The 18,102-nt window shown below is 36.0% G+C and overlaps 1 protein-coding gene across 10 annotated transcripts in view; it reads left to right on the plus strand.

Annotated features, from left to right (window-relative positions):
* Positions 1-18,102, plus strand: part of PALS1 (protein associated with LIN7 1, MAGUK p55 family member) — a 93,887-nt gene that overhangs the window by 52,051 nt on the left and 23,734 nt on the right. For all 10 annotated transcript variants that reach the window (XM_015143958.3, XM_015143959.3, XM_077941195.1 and 7 more), the window contains 5 exons: positions 1,585-1,793; positions 10,615-10,692; positions 11,205-11,351; positions 11,674-11,835; positions 12,768-12,845. In XM_015143958.3, the coding sequence (XP_014999444.3) occupies positions 1,585-1,793; positions 10,615-10,692; positions 11,205-11,351; positions 11,674-11,835; positions 12,768-12,845 (674 nt within the window). The remainder of the gene's footprint in view (positions 1-1,584; positions 1,794-10,614; positions 10,693-11,204; positions 11,352-11,673; positions 11,836-12,767; positions 12,846-18,102) is intronic.

Here is an 18,102-nt window from a genome sequence, read left to right on the forward strand (position 1 = left end):
GAAGAAAAATAAAGTTAAATTTTTTCAGATCTATGCCAAAATAAATTCTAGATGAATTAAACTTAAATAGAAGTTAAATAAAGTAGAAATTATAAGAAGCTAGAAGAAATATAGATACATTTTTTTTTAATGACCTACAAGAAGTTTATAAGCGTAGAAACAGTAAAAGAAATCATACAGGAAAAGCTGGGGGTCAGAGTTGACAAATTCTATAATAAGAACAACCGCAAATATAATTAAGAGATAAATGGAAATATTGGAAAACGATTCCCAACAAATATGACAGAGTATATGCGCAAGCACACATACGCTCACACAGCCTATTTGGGAGCAGGGAAGAGACTACCAGTGCTGCTTTTTTTTTTTTTTTTTTTTGAGATGGAGTCTTGCTCTGTTGCCCAGGCTACAGTGCAGTGGTGTGATCTTGGCTCACTGCAACCTCCGCCTCCCGGGTTCAAGTGATTCTCCTGTCTCGCCTCCTGAGTAACTGGGATTACAGGCGCCCGCCACTGTGCCCGGCTAATTTTTGTATTTTTAGTAGAGATGGGGTTTCACCATCTTGGCCAGGTTGGTCTTGAACTCCTGACCTCTTGATCTACCCGCCTGGGCCTCCCAGAGTGCTGGGATTACAGGCGTGAGCCACTGTGCCTGGTCTACCAGTGCCTCTTAACCATTTTGGAGTAACATTTTCCAGAAAAATGCTTGTGCTATATATGCACACTAACAGGCAGACACAATACACATACATATGCCCGCAACTTTCAGTACAACTTTAGGAAACTCACATATTCATTAGCGTTTTATAGACCACAAAAGAAGTGCCTGGTAAATATGAATAAACTTCAGCTTCCTTACTAGTCAAATAAATGGAAGATTTAAAAAAATAATAATATCAAATATTTCTGAAAATATTGTTAATGGAATGCAAATTAGTAAAGCCTCCCTAGAAAAGCTGTTTGACTTTTTAAAAAATGTCAGAATCTTATCTAAAAGTTCTATTTCTGGGACTTACTTTATGAAGACATCAGAATCTCAGACAAATTTATATGTACCACTGATTATTATGTACTGAAATGCTTGTTTTTATAGTAGCAAAAAATTAGAAGCAATTTAAATGTTGAACTTTAGTTTAATGGTTACTATAAATTATCATTTAGCCATGTAATAGAGTATCAGGAATTATTAAATATTTAAAAAGACTAGTGATATGGGAAAACATTTACAATGTACTGTTGAAATAGGATGTTAAGAAAAAAATATTTCTAGGTGATGGGATTATTGGTGGTTTTAAATTTCTTTATTAATTTTTGCATTCCTCCCCTCACTTGTTTTTATAGTGAATGTGTATTAGTTTTATAATTAAAACACCTTTGTAAAAATGCAAGTTATTCTGTCGTGTAATTTTTTTTAAAGTTTTTACTTAAAAACCTATAAAATGACCATGATTGACAATAATATATGCAGATTTTGGTATTTTTCTGAAAACTTAAGTTCTTACTGGTTCAAAGAAATTTTCTCTGAAAATACATGTTGAATTAATACTGAAACAATTAACTTTTGGGTACCTTTTTCTTCTCCTACTAGAAATAGAAGACTTGTTTTCTTCACTTAAGCATATCCAACATACTTTGGTAGATTCTCAGAGCCAGGAGGATATTTCACTGCTTTTACAACTTGTTCAAAATAAGGATTTTCAGAATGCATTTAAGATACACAATGCCATCACTGTACACATGAACAAGGCCAGTCCTCCATTTCCTCTTATCTCCAACGCACAAGATCTTGCTCAAGAGGTATGTATTCTAAACATCTTGTTGATGTTGACAAGGTAATTAGTACTGGCAGGAAGGCAGGATTATTGGAAAATACTAATGTGACTGTAAGATGTGTTTGAATTAATTACTGTTAATCACATGTTAATAATGCATTGTGACAGAAAGTTTACTACATGCATTTTATCCTAAAAAAAAAAAATTTACTTCAGAGTCAGAACTCTGTTCCATGAAGAGAGTTAATTTTTTATATAAAATCATAAATTTGGATAGTAACAAATAATTTGAATTACTAGAGAGCAATTTTTTTTAATGTTTTAAGTATAGTTTTATGAATTTCAAGCATTATACATTATAAACTGAGATAGTGAATACTGATGAGATACAATTATAACTGATAATCAGGCATTATATAACTCCTAAGATTTATTATGTCTCGGTATTTTGAAGTTTTCCTCCTATAAAAACTGTAGACATTTCAAATTATTAAATCTTAATATACTGTGAGGGTTTTTATTGTTACCATGATGACTTAAATTCTTGTTTCTGATGCTAACCAGTGTTCAGTGTTTAATCCGTTATGGAAACATCTTTTAAATTTAAGATTTTAAGGTTATAAATAAACTCTCCTGTTTTGGGGAGTAGACAGTCTTTCATTATTCTAGCACTTTAAGTTATTTTGGTATTGTTAAAATGAATAATTCTGGAATCCCATCAAGTGAGCGTATTTCATTGAATGCCAACATGAGCAGAAAATGGGCTCTTGGGGAGGGAGGACATCTAGAGCTACAGAACCTATAAAATAGATTAGAAGGTACTTTGTAGATTAGCACATAATTGTCCCCAAGGGAGATACTTTTCTCACTTGTCATATTTACTTATGGTTTAAATGGTGTTCTGAAATTTCTGAAAATTACTTTTCTTACAGAGATTGAAATAACATTACTTTGATCTTATACTATTCACACACATAAGCAATTCTGGACTTACTTCCAGGATAGAAGGAAAAGACAAGTACCAATATATTTGGTAAAAATATAACATATTTGAGAGCACACAGGCAAGTGAAGCTGGTTTCAAATCCGGTTGGGAAGAATACAAAATAAATCATTATAATCATTTCTGTCCCTATTAGGAGGAAGGTTTGTCCAGCTGGCTACTGGGTCCTTGTTTTGCTAATACAACAATAGGTGAAGAAGAGAGTAAGAGAAGCAAGAGAGATCAGAATTGCTCCAATTGTAAAAAGCTGACACACACAATGGAAAGGTGGAAAGAAGGGAGAAAAGAAACAACTTAGCCTAAAGGGTTTTAGGAGTTGAGAAAAGCAAAGAGCTAGAAGTGGCTTAAAGAGTAAATGCCTCAGGAAGAAAGAAGTTGTTAAAAAGGACTTTTAAAAAAATCACTTTTGAATATTAGTTTTAGGATAGTTCACATATTCACATATGTGAATATAGGATAGTTCACAGTTTTAAAAGTACTGTATAAAGGAGATTTTCTGAAAGTTTGCTTTGACATCCTTACAGTATTATAGTGTCTTCAGTGATAGAATGTGAATGGTTTCCCCTGGAGTGTACATGACTGTGAAGTTGCCCTTTCAGTACATAATACTTGTGAAAAAAGCACATAGTCAGAACTCAACAAAGAGAGGAGTGTTAAATCTGATAACAAAATGGTAAAGGTTAAATGGACCCATTGCCTTTACTTTACAGCTGGAAAAAAGTATCAGCAGTCACCAGTCCAACTCCCCTGTTTCTCTGAATATTGAAGCCTAGTGAGGTTAAGTTAAAAAAAATCTCAAGAAATTTAGTGAAACATTCAGAAGTATTCTTTGTTTATACAGCTTAAAATACCAGTGAAACATTAGGTACCATATAATAATAAAGCCTATGAAAACCTCAAATTTTAAGGTCTAGATTAAATCTTTGATGATCTAGGATATTTACTAATAAACACAAACTAAATTTCTTGGACATTATAGTGCCTTTTTTTTTTTTTTTTTTTTTTTTTGAGACTGAGTCTTGCAATGTTGCCCAGCCTGGAGTGCAGTGGCGCGATCTCGGCTCAGTGCAAGCTCCACCTCCTGGGTTCACGCCATTCTCCTGCCTCAGCCTCCCAAGTAGCTGGGACTACAAGTGCCCGCCACCATGCCTGGCTAATTTTTTGTACTTTTAGTAGAGACAGGGTTTCACCGTGTTAGCCAGGATGGTCTTGATCTCCTGACCTCGTGATCCACCCCCTCAACCTCCCAAAGTGCTGGAATTACAGGCATGAGCCACCACGCCTAGCCCTAAGATATTATAGTACTTTTATAAAGAAAATTTAGAACTTGGATTTCATTAGATGAACTTATAAACACCTTTAAGAGAGTAAAAATGAAAGCCAACACACTGAGAAATGGTATTTGATTTTGAGATATTGAAGTATATATATGTGTTTGTATATATATGTGTGTGTGTGTAAATATATGACAAAAACTTGTCCATGAAATATATAAAGAACTCTTGTTGCCTAGGTGCAGTCTGTAATCCCAGCACTTTGGGAGGCTCACACCTGTAATCCCAGCATTTTGGAAAGCCAAGGCGGGTGGATCATTTGAGGTCAGGAGTTCAAGACCAGCCTGGCCAACATGGTGAAACCTGGTCTCTACTAAAAATTAAAAAAATACAAAAATTAGCCGGCTGTAGTGGCGTGCACCAGCTGCTTGGGAGGCTGAGGCAGGAGAATCACTTGAACCCAGGAGGCAAAGGTTGCTTTGAGCCGAGATTGCACCACTGCATTCCAGTCTGGGCGACAGAGTGAGACCCTGTCTCAAAAAAAAAAAAAAAAAAAAAAAAAAAGACTCTTGGAAACTAATAAGAAAAAAGACTACTTGGTTAAAAAAAAAATTGACAAAGAACAGTCATTTCACAAAAAAGAGGAAATCCAAATGGCCAATAGCAATGAAAAGATATTAGGCATCATTAGCCAACAGAGAAATGCAAATTAAAACATGAGATACCCCTACACTGACACCAGAATGACTATGATTACAATTTAAAATACTGTCAGTATTGTTTGTGAACTTAGGGAACAACTGAACCTCTCATACATCACTGGTGGAGTAGAAGTTGGTACTACCACTTTGGAAAAATGTTTGGCAGTATCTGCTAAAGCTAATGTACCTATATACTGTGACCCAGCCATTTCACTTGTAGGTATATAGCCAAGAGAAATGAAAACGTATCCACAGAAAAGCTTAAAAGCAGATGTTCATAGCAACCAGATAATAGTCAGAAACTGGAAACAACCTAGATGTTTATCAACCTGTGAAAGTTGAATTAGGCTTTTGCTGTGGAGGAACAATGAGTAAACAATTACAGTCTAATGAGAAGTGCTATGATGGCAGTATGAGAAAAGTGCCAACAGCACTAAGATATGCCTAATTCTGTGTTGGGAGGATGGGAAGGATGAGGGCAATTATGGGAAGAAGGAAGAAATATAGAAGGACATTTTATTTGCTCAGTCTTGAGGGGTGACTGGGAATTTACCAGGAAGCGTAAGAAAGAGAAAAAGGTATTCCATTCTCAAAAGGTACAGAGGTGGTAGTGAGAAAGAAAGCCTGGCATATTTCTTGAATGCTAAGTAAGTAGTAGGACTTAATGTTAAAAGATGGTGTCCAGAGGCCGGGCACGGTGGCTCACGCCTGTAATCCCAGCATTTTGGGAGGCCAAGGCAGGCAGATCATGAGGTCAGGAGATCGAGACCATCCTGGCTAACACGGTGAAACCCCATCTCTGTTAAAAATACAAAAAAATTAGCCAGGCATGGTCGTACTTGAGAGGCTGAGGCAGGAAAATGGCATGAACCTGGGGAGGCGGAGCTTGTAGTGAGCTGAGATTGTGCCACTGCACTCCAGCCTGGGCAACAGAGCAAGCCTCTGTCTCAGAAAAAAAAAAAAAAAAAAAAAAAAAAGAGATGGTGTCTAGATCCTGAAGGCCATTAATAAATTTAAATTTATCTTATGGTGGATTACTTTGGTAAATATTTTAAATATTTTAAAAGAATTAACTTATGTGAATAGGTGAAAGGAGAAAACCATATGATACTTGTTTTGAGACAGAGTCTCACTCTGTCACCCAGGCTGCTGTGCAGTGGCATGATTATGGCTCACTGCAACGTCGACTTCCTGGGCTCAAGCAGTCCTCCCACCTCAGCCTCCTGAGTAGCTGGGACTACAGATGTGCACCTCCACGCCTGACTAATTTCTTTTTTTTGCAGAGACATGGTCTCACCGTGTTACCCAGGCTGGTCTCAAACTCCTAGGCTCAAACAATCCTTCCATCTCAGCCTCCCAGAGTACTGGGATTACAGGTGTGAGCCACAGCACCTGGGCCCCTATGATTATTTTAATGCAGAGAAGGCATCTGAAAAAATTTCAGTACTTTTTCTTTGTTGATAAAAATTCTTGGAAAGCCAGGCACATTGTTTTAACTTGATAATAGTCAAAAATAATAGCAGATGTATAACAAAGCACTTTGGGGAAAAAAAGAAAAAGAATAATACCAGAAACCAATAGCATCTTCCCTAATGGTGAAACACCCACACATTGCCATTTAAGTCTTGAATAAGATAAAGAAACTCCAGATACCCACCACTAATATTCAACATTTTTTGGCAGTCCCAGCCAGTGCAATAAAACAGGAGGAAGTAATGAATTATGAAATTGTATAGGAACAGGGAAAATATGAATTAATTTATACAAATGCACACACATATCTCGAGGTATTGGAAGAATTAATTAACTATTAAAAAGGCTATCTCTGGATGTTAGATAAAATAGGTAATTTTACTAGTATTTTTGTGTTTCTCAAATTTAACAGGAAAAGGTCACTTCATAAAAAATTTAAAGCAAGAAATTTATTCTATACATGATTGTGAATCTACTGAAGAATTTTAAACAGATCTATATAAACAGGCTTCTAATTTAAAGTATTACTTTGATAACATTGTGGAAAGTCAGTGGAAACATAGAGTAATGTGGAGGCTATTGTAATTGTCCAGATGTAAGATTTTGAATAGCAGTTGCATATGGATTATAGAAATATTTAAATAGAAAATTAATAGGACATAGTGTCTCTATGTGGGTAATAAAGGTAAAGGAGACATCAAAGATGACTTCCTACCCTCTCTTCCTTTCATTGAATTCATAAATATTTCAGTACTATTGGTCAGACATTCTGCCATAGCCAGATATGAAGCTGAATAAGATACAATTCTATCTTCATTGAGCTCAGTCTAGTGGGGAAACAGCCCTATTGATAATTTTAAATCAAATGTGTTCAGTCTTATGAGTACATGTTATCTAGGCAAGTAGAATAAGGCAATTCAGGTAGCTGGGACAGCTAGTATAATCACAGTCGTCGTGGGGAGACAGCATGGTTTGTGTAGGGAACAAGCAGTTGAATGCTGAATCAGAAAGGTTAAGGCATAAGGAATGCCAGGAGATAGGACTGGAAAAGACGAAAGAATCAGATGTTGATGGTCCTTAGATTTAATACTAAGGAGCTTAGACTTAATCTTGTAAGGGACAGGGAGCCACTCAGAACTAGAATGGTCATATTTCTGTTTTAGAATTAAAGAATATTTAGTGACATAGAAAAACAAAATATTTAGTAATTTATTAGTATCAAGTCAAAATAGTTATAAAATACCGTTATAGGGGCCGGGCGCAGTGACTCACACCTATAATCCCAGCACTTTGGGAGGCTGAGGTGGGCAGACCACCTGAGGTCAGGGGTTCGAGACCAATCTGGCCGACATGGTGAAACCCCGTCTCTACTAAAAATAAAAAACCTATCTGGGTGTGGTGGTGGGCGCCTGTAATCCCAGCTACTCGGGAGTCTGAGGCAGGAGAATCTCTTGAACCCGGGAGGCGGAGGTTGCAGTGAGCCAAGATCATGCCATTGCGCTCCAGCTTGGGCGGGCAACAAGAGCGAAACTCTGTCTCAAAAAAAAAAATATACTATTATAAAAACTATGAGTAGCATGATCTCATTTTGGTAAAAATAAATGTGAAGAATAAAGAAGGGATATATACATAGAAATTTTCTCAAAGTTTAGATGTTATGGGTACATTTTTGGAGTAACTGATTTTATTGAGATGTAATTTACATGCACTTAAAATGAGTGTATTTTATTGTATAGTTCAGTGTATTTTGACATATATGTACATCTGTAAAATGTACAACTGCCATCAAGTTAATAGAAGCATCCATCACTCCATAGAGCTTCTCTCCCATGGCCCTTTGCAGACAATAATCACCTCTTTCAATCCTCAGGCCCTATGAATATCCATGGATTTGCTTTCTGTTTTACAAATTTGTCATTTGTGGGCATTTCATATAAATGTAATAAAACAACAGGTAGTCTTTTCTGTCAGACTTTTGCTTAGTATAATGTTTTTGAGATTCATCCATGTTGTTCTTGTATCAGTAGTTTGTAAATTGCTGACTATCATTTCATTCTTTCAATATCCCACAATTTGACCACTCACCTATTGATGAATATGTAGGTTGTTTCCTGTTTATGATTCTAGTAGGTAGGTAATAGTATCTTGTTTTGATTTGCATTTACATAGCGACTAATGATATTTAGCATTATTCTATATGTGTATTGGCTGTTTCTCTATCTTTTGTGAAATATCCAGTCAAATCTCTTTCCATTTTAATCGTCTTGAGTTGTAAGAGTTCTTAATATATTCTGGCTACAAGTTCTTTGTCAGATACATATATCAAGGTAAATATTTTGGTAAAAACAAGTAGAAAAATGAAGGAAGGATATATACGAAAGTGATTATCCCTAAGTATAATAAAAGTCCATCTTTGTACTTCCTTCCTTTTGCTTATCAATTTTCTGATTTTTCACATTTAAAATCATTTTTATAATTAAAAAATTAGTTTTAAAATGCAAAAAGATCTTGCTTCTGAAGGAAACAAGGAAAAGTAGTATAGCTAAAGAAGTGTACAAGGTCAGGAAAAGGTATTTTTAAAGATAAGAGATTAGGGCATTTTTATAGGCCAATGGAAAGGAGCAGTAGAATAAAAGAATAGCTTTTTAATTCCTTAACGCCATTGTAGAAGTAGCTGATGGTATGTGTTGACACTAGAATAAGCAACATATAGGTTAGTAGGGCAGTGGGTAAACACGGGAGTTCTAAATTTCTTTAGAAGGGAGGATCTCAGAGATGTTTAGGAACTGACTTAGAAGTGGGAATATGGAAAGAATCTCTGATACAGAAAATTATTATTGAGCTGACTCAGTGTAAAAGTGTACACCCTTGGTACATTTTTAATCCAGAATTATCTTCCCATCCTCAGAGTTTCTTCAGCTGTCAAAAGGTGTATGATCAAGACTACAAATTTCATTTAAAATTAATGTAGACTTGATAAACTTTAAAAGGGAAAATACCCTCTTTTAAAAACAACTTTTAGTTACCCACAGTCTTAAATCCTGGGTCTTAAAGCCTTAAAGCCTTGTCCATTGTAAGATTTTAGTTGAGTTCTTGGAGAAGATAATATTTGCTCTGCCATCCCGTTTATACATATAGAACTCTACAATTAGAAATATAATTTTCTAAGTACCAAAACCTGAGGACAGACTGGTTTTGGTACTGTCATTGCTTTGATCCACTTGCTATGGTAAAGTTAATTAATCCCCAAATTATCATCTCTTGGGTTTCATAGGGAAATTACTGATAAAATGATTTAAAATAGCCATAAAAGGTATAGAATTACTGGGTTCCTGTATTAATTATAAGTTACTCTTTTTTTTTTTTTTGAGACAGTCTCATTACATCATCCAGGCTGGAGTGCAGTGGCACCATCTTAACTCACTACAACCTCTACCTCATGGGTTCAAGTCATTCTCATGCCTCAGCCTCTTGAGTAGCTGGAATTACAGGCACACACCACCACGGTTGGCTAATTTTTGTATTTTTAGTAGAGACAGTATTTTGCCATTTTGGCCGTGCTGGTCTTGAACTCCTGACTGCAAGTGATCTGCCTGCTTTGGCCTCCCAAAGTGCTGGGATTACTGGTGTGAACCATTGCATCTGGCCTGTTTTAAGATTTTCTTAATCAGTCTTTGAAGCACCATAAGTAGTAGATAAGGAAACAGGCTAAAAAAATTTATAAGCAAGGGGAGTTTATCGTAGGAAGACAAAGATTTCTCGACTGTGGGAAATTTAATGTAATCCATTATGTTATGGTGATTGTTCCATTGCACTCATATAAATTCATCTTGTTAGACTGTCACTCTTTTTTTTTTTAATTATATAAAAAAATTTATAAAATAGAGACAGGGTCTCACTATGTTGCCCAGGCTGGTCTCAAACTCCTGGACTCAAGCAATCCACTTGCCTCAGCCTCCCAAAGTGCTGGAATTACAGGTGTGAGCCACTGCGCCCAGCCTTGACTATAACTCTTTAAGTTGTCATCTCTGATTTTAAATAGTCACATAAATGATTTAAAAACTATAAAATAGCAAGGTAACTGTTAGGACAGTTTTTCTTTTCTTATGTAATTATTAATGAATTTTATGGTATGTTGGGAGAAACTTTCAAGATGGAAGTATTTTGTCTATAGGCATAAGTACCAAAATCTTAGTGTTTTTTTTTTAATAAGAAGTACTGTTGTTATCCATAATAACAAGATTGAAAACTCTCATGATTCTTTTTGGTGATTTTATTTCTTACAAGCATTTTTTATTATTTTAATTTGTACTTTAAAAAAATATGACCCTGCATACAGGTGCTACTGATACTTCCTATAATCTAGGAAGAATAATCTTTATTTTTGTTTCTTAGGTACAAACTGTTTTGAAGCCAGTCCATCATAAGGAAGGACAAGAACTAACTGCTTTGCTGAATACTCCACATATTCAGGTAGAAAATGGACAGAATATTATATATGTGGTTTTTCCAGTGTTGTTCTTTTATTTTTTTAAATCAAAGATCCCAGGGCTGGAAGAGATGTCAAACATTCTCTAGCCTATTTTGATGTTTACAACCCCATCTATAACATAGTAGTTATTGTTGGATTATATATTTTCAGATTTAAAATGAACTAAATTATTTTGAAACAACTTTTTCTTTAAAAGTTAGGCAAAAATTCTTCCCCCCTTTGGTGATATTTTCTGTAAGTTTTAATTATCTACAGTGTTTAAGCCTTTACATTGATGTTATTTTATGAAGTTTAATAAGCATTTTAGACTTTCATAACCCATTCCAGAGTATGCCCTTAGTATACTTAACACATCTTTATTATTAGCTGTAATTAATTATAGCTCTTTTAAAGATTTAATGGTCAGAATACTATGTACATAGTGAGGTTAAAAATCACTGTGCAGAACTAAATCATGCTGTTACTTAAAATACCATGGATTTCTTTGAAACAGGCACTTTTACTGGCCCACGATAAGGTTGCTGAACAGGAAATGCAGCTAGAGCCCATTACAGATGAGAGAGTTTATGAAAGTATTGGCCAGTATGGAGGAGAAACTGTAAAAATAGTTCGTATAGAAAAGGCTCGTGATATTCCATTGGTAAGTGTCCCACATACTGTTTTTAAACAAGTGCATTTTTCTGCTGTTGTGTGCTTCAGAAGTCTGGTTAACTTCAGAATTCTAATGAATAGAGTATTTCTGAAGTGGAAAATGTGGGGGAAATGGTCAACTTTTAAATCTAATTATGATTACTCTAGTTGTGTAAATACATTTTTTCTTAACTGAAGGTTAGTATTGTTGAATAGAAAAAATAGAATTTAAAAATAAATAAATACTTAACAAAAATCATATTATTTTTGTTTTTAAATTAGAGAGAGAGAGAGAGAGATATATATATATATATGTATTTTTTTTTTTTTAGGGTGCTACAGTTCGTAATGAAATGGACTCTGTCATCATTAGCCGGATAGTAAAAGGGGGTGCTGCAGAGAAAAGTGGTCTGTTGCATGAAGGAGATGAAGTTCTAGAGATTAATGGCATTGAAATTCGGGGGAAAGATGTCAATGAGGTTTTTGACTTGCTGGTAAGTTGACACAGCTAGAAGAATGATTGATAGCTTTTAGAAAGTTCTTATTAGACTTTAAAATATTTTTTAAGTAACTGTTATGAGCGCTGGATGATTTCTAGCCTGATTTTTCCATGATATAACTGTTCCACAGTATTTGTTAGCAGTTTTATTTTTGGGTGGTACCACTGGTATTTTTCTACTTTCTGATGTATCACTATCACATATATTTTATTTTTCTGGAATCAGTAATATAACTCATTAATTCACTCAGTACATATTTATTGAGTGCCTAATATGCACTGGCCACTTGGGAAACAGTAACAAAACAAAGTCTGTGTCCTCATGATTTTTTGTGTTCTTTTATTTTATTATCTGTAATTGATTGTTGTTTTCCTAATAATATTAGATAAAGCAGTGCTATAGATCTGCAGCGTCCGGTATAACAATCACTAGCTGCATGTAGCTATTTCTGTTTAAATTAAGTAAAATTTAAAATTCAGTTCCTTATTCACATTAGGTGCATTTCAAGTGCTGAGAAGCAGTATGTAGCTAATGGCTACCATTATTAAGATACAGAAATAGCACATTTCCATCATTGGAGAAGGTTCTATTGGATAGTGCTAGTATAATCACAAAATCATTTCTGGACATCTTTTGAGGGCAATTTATGATCACTTTGTACATACCCACAGACCAGATTTATGGTCCTAGTTATTCAGCTTCTGTTATTACAGTGGAATCTCTACTATCTGCTGTAAAATCTAGAAACATCTTCACACACTTATTTTCACCCAGCCCCATTCATTGCTTTGGTAGAGCAAAATGCCTCTGGTCATTTAAGTCTGTGGAGGGGTTCTGAAATAGTCCAGTTTAGGGAATATAGATCATAAAATCATGGAATGATTTTCATAAATACAAATTTTAAAAATCTGATCTTTCTATTACAGTCTGATATGCATGGTACTTTGACTTTTGTTCTGATTCCCAGTCAACAGATCAAGCCGCCTCCTGCCAAGGAAACAGTAGTAAGTGATTTTTAAATGTTCATTATTTATGTGTTCCATGGCTGCTGTTTGCTTCTGTTACTGTTTACTGTTACAGAAATGTCACTAAGTATTTCCTGTACTCAAATACAGATAAATTCAATCATTTTTGTTTAAATAAATATGAACTATCAATGTTTTAAATTAGTAAACTCTGCACCTTTTTTTTTTTGGAAGGTGGGAGATGGAGTCTCCATCTGTTGCCCAGGCTGGAGTGCAGTGGTGTGATCTTGGCTCACTGCAACCTATGCCTTCCAGGTTCAAATGATTCTCCCACCTCAGCCTCTTGAGTAGCTGTGATTCCAGGCACATGCCACCACGCCCAGCTAATTTTTGTATTTTTAGTAGAGACAGGGTTTTGCCATGTTGGCCAGGCTGGTCTTGAACTCCTGGCTTCATGTGATCTGCCTACCTTGGCCTTCCAAAGTGCTGGGATTACAGGTGTGAGCCATCACATCCAGCCAACTCTGTACCTTTTTAAAATAAAAAGTAGAAAATAATTTCAGTTTCTGAATTTTTTTTTTTTTTGGTAGTTACAGATGGGTTAACTTAGTATGGGGTGGGGCAAGTGCTTTTAAAAAGTATGTGCAACCCTTATTTTAGAGTATATTGTTCTGTTAGACATTTACTCAGCTAGATCTATTAAAAGTTAGGCTCCATTACCATACAGTCAAGCAATTGCATTCCAAAGTACATATCCAAGAGGACTGAAAACATATATTCACATAAGAACATCTACATGAATGTTCACAGTAGCAACATTCATAGTAGCTAGAAAGTAGTAACAACCCAAATGTCTGTCAGGTGATGAATGAAAGACAAAATATGTATGTATGATGGGATATTATTTGGTAATTTTAGAAGACTAAAATACTGATACATGCTACAACATGGATGAACCTTGAAGAAATTATGCTGAGTGAAAGAAGCCAGTCACAAAAGGTCATTTATTGGTTCATTTATTTAAAATGTCCAGAATAGGTAAATCCGTAGGAGAGAAAGCAGATTAGTAATTCCTTAGATGTGGAGATAAGGAGTTATGAGAGAATGGTGATTGCTAATCAGTTCCAAGTTTCTTTTTGAGGGGATAAAAATGTTCTAAAATTGTTTGTGGTGATGATGGTACAAATCTGTGAATATACTGAAACCGTCCAGTTGTGTACATGAGTGAATTTTATATGAATTATGTGTCAATAAAGCTATTTAAAAATGATAGACTTTGAAGTGCTGAATTAACATGGAAGCTTGATGTATTGCATCTGTTATTCTTAACTTTAAAGCATAGCAGTTTGAGAAACAACACAGTTTCATTTTTCTCTCAATATTTCATCACAGATAATGCTTTATAATTTGGCTATCATTCCATGTTTTCCCTTCATTTTTTACAGAACACACTGAAGTTGATATTGTATCTGCAACCTACTTTATGTTTGCAATTTTTTGTAGGAAGAGAAATGAGGAAATATAGCTTGTCTTTGAATTCAAACAGCTTGATTCTCTGTGCATTGTGCGGTTCCTTGTATCTCTTCTGTGTTATGCCCTGAACTTCAAAAGTAGCTCTGCAAACTGAGGAAACATAACAGAGGGTTGGAATATGCTCCTACTTACTTATCTACAATAATCCACCCCTCCTGAGCAAATGACTTTTGTCTTTTAGAATGAATGTCGGAAGTTAAGCCATGTTTTTTTGTTTGTTTGTTTGTTGTTGTTGTTGTTGTTGTTGTTGTTGAGGTGGGATCTGGCTCTATTGCCCAGGCTGGAGTGCAGTGGTGTGATCATGACTCACTGCAGCCCTGACTGCCTGGGCTCAAGCAGTCCTCCTACCTTAGCCTCCCTAGTAGCCGGGACCACAGATGCATACCACCACATCCAGCTAATTTTTTGTACTTTTGGTAGAGGTGGGTTTCACTATGTTGCCCAGAATGGTCTCGAACTCCTGAGCTCAAGCGGTCCACCTGCCTCAGCCTCCCAAAGTTTTGGGATTACAGATGTGAGCCACAATGCCCAGCCAAGATGTGTTTTCTCAACATTTTTTTTCCTGCTATTCATGCAGAATTTGGAATTCTGTAAAAGAAAAGCCATTTTTTTCATTGATAAAATTAATCGAAGTGTTACATTGAAACTTGTTGATTCTCATTGTATACAAAACAGAATATCAAAGTAATTAATTTACACAGATTGTTTCAACCTAAGAATGAAATAACTTACTTATACTTTGGTGGTTATTTAACCCCCACCTTTCATTATTGATTAAGAATAAAAGGCTGGTTTAATCTGAAGACCAAAGGAATATAGGTTCATGGTGAATAATCTCAGGAACTACTTAACTGGAAAATGAAGTAGCTTAAAAATGAAGAAAGTGGGAGAAAGAGCAAAATGCCAGGCCAGGTCTATCCCTTTTAAAATGCAGCTTTTTCTTTTTCTTTTCTTTTTTTTTCTTTTTCTTTTTAGTTGGAGTCTCACTCTGTCACCGAGGCAAGCAGTGGCACCATCTGGGCTCACTGCAACCTCCGCCTCCCAGGTTCAAGCAGTTCTCCTGCCTCAGCCTCCCAAGTAGCTGAGACTACAAGTGCATGTCACCACATCCAGCTAATTTTTGTATTTTTAGCAGAGATAGGGTTTCACTGTGTTGGCCAGGCTGGTCTCAAACTTCTGACCTCAGGTGATCTACCTGCCTTGGCCTCCCAAAGTGCTAGATTACAGGTGTGAGCCACCGTACCCAGCCAAAAATACAGCATTTTAAGGTATTTTTGTATTTATTTATTTTTATTTTATCATTTTTTTTTTTGAGATGGAGTTTCATTCTTGTTGCCCAGACTGGAGTGCAATGGCGCAATCTCGGCTCACTGCAATCTCTACCTCCCAGGTTCAAGCAATTCTCCTGCCTCAGCCTCCCGAGCAGCTGGGATAACAGGCATGCACTATTTTTAGTAGAGATGGGATTTGATTTTGTATTTTTAGTGCCTGGTTGATTTTGTATTTTTAGTAGAGATGGGGTTTCACCATGTTGGCCAAACTGGTTTTGAACTCCTGACCTCAGGTGATCTGCCTGCCTTGGCCTCCCAAAATGCTGGGACTACAGGCATGAGCCACCGAACCCAGCCTATTTTCGTATTTAAAGTAGGGATCTTTTCAGAATAGACTGATGTGCAGTATTTTTCTTTTCCTTCTTTTCTCTTTTGTTTTTTGCTTTTTTTGAGACCGAGTCTTACTCTGTCACCCAGGCTGGAGTACAGTGGTGCCATCTCGGCTCACTGCAACCCTGCCTCCTGGCTTCAAGCATTCTCCTGACTCAGCCTCCCAAGTAGCTGGGATTACAGGCGCCCGCCAACATGCCTGGCTGAATTTTTTTTTTTTTTGTATTTTTAGTAGAGACAGAGTTCCACCATGTTGGCCAGGCTGGTCTTGAACTCCTGACCTCTGGTGGTCTGCCCACCTTGGCCTCCCAAAGTGCTGGGATTACAGGCATGAGCCACCACATCCAGCCCCTCTTTTCTCTTTTTATTATGAACAACTCTCAATTGCAATGTATCTTGCCAAGTTTTGTCAAACCTAACTGGCTTAAAATGAACTGCTGTTATTAAAGCTCACTGAGGCTGTCCAGAAAGGAAACAGTAATAGGAACTCATAATCTTGGTTGACATATGCAGAATAATTATCTATGGAATTAATGATCTAAAGAAATTAGAACCAGTTATTGAGTATCATTATGGTACAGGTCAGCATCCGTTGAGAGCAGCAGCAGATATCTTTCTGATTTATGTTTTGTGATGTTAGAAGCACGTTTAAGACAGATATACAAAATAAGTGTTATCTGAAACTCCTATATAATCACTTGTTGAATTATGATGTCATGTATGGCAATAATAAGCTGTGTCAGGAGAAGTACTCTCTTGAGTTCTTAAATTTCTTTTGTATCACACATAGCAATCAGTGGCTGCTCTTTCAGTAGCAGAGGGCAAGAGTCTTGGCACCTTCGTATTTCACTTCCTGGGTAACCAGCACATTTGACCTAGGAAACTGATACAGTATTCAAACTGTGCAGTTTCCTTCTCTCAGCCTTTTTTAAAAAAAGGAAGGATTGGATTTCCCAGACTAGTTTGTAAAACTTTAGATTATTCTATTCTATAATAATATGTAGGGAGGACATAATAGACCTTTATCTGAATGGGATTTTTTCATTTAGTCTAATGCCATAATCTAACAAGGAGTGTATTTAAATGACAGTGGATCACATTGCTTATTAGTTACAGAATATGTACCAGAAAATTAACAGATTATTGGTTGTTTAATACATATAAGCTATATGATTATGTACTCTGTGCCAGGCACTACAGAGGTAACGGTGTTGTAAAGAAAAGTTGAGAACCATTGCTATCACATACATTGCTTTCCCATTATAGGTATAAAATGTATTAATAAAGATATTTCTTGGTGGATGGGGGAAAGGAGGAATTCTAGTGTTGTGGGGAGATACTTAAAAACTTGTTTGATGCTGTTAAGGCTTTCCTTGAGTCACTTTCACTGTTTTCTCTTCTACAATGAACTTTAAGAGTTAAAGATAAATCTGTGATAGTAAGAAATACAGAAATAAAAATTACAAAGAAAAATACTTTGGTAGCAGAGATGTGAAATCAACCTAAATGCCCATCAGTGACAGACTGGATAAAGAAAATGTGGCATATATACGCCATGGAATACTGATGCAGCCATTAAAAAATGAGATTATATCTTTTGCAGGGACATGGATGGAGTCAGAGGCCATTGTCCTTAGCAAACTAACACAGGAACAGAAAACCAAATACCACATGTTCTCTTATATGTGGGAGCTAAATGATGAGAACACATGGACACATAAAGGGGAACAACACACACTAGGGTCTTTTGGAGGGTAGAGGGTAGAGGGAGGGAGAGGATCAGGAAAAATAACTAATGGATACTAGGCTTAATACCTGGTTGATGAAATAATGTGTACAACAAACCCCCAAGACAGAAGTTTGCCTGTGTAACAAACCTGCACTTGTATCCCTGAGCTTAACAGTTAAAAAAAAAAAAAGCAGTATAAAAAGTATAAAAGCCAACCTAATACTTAGACATAATAGAAAAGGGAAAAACCAGACTTCCTTTTTTTTTTCCTCTTTGATTTTGAGGGTGTCACCAATGTGATAGCCTTACCTTCATGGGTACTAACTCGTCCATTAAGCTAATCCCAAAGTTGTCTCCCAAGTACACTGTCCAG

The sequence above is a fragment of the Macaca mulatta genome, chromosome 7, assembly GCF_049350105.2.
Source record: "Macaca mulatta isolate MMU2019108-1 chromosome 7, T2T-MMU8v2.0, whole genome shotgun sequence".
NCBI classification, from domain to species: Eukaryota; Metazoa; Chordata; class Mammalia; order Primates; family Cercopithecidae; genus Macaca; species Macaca mulatta.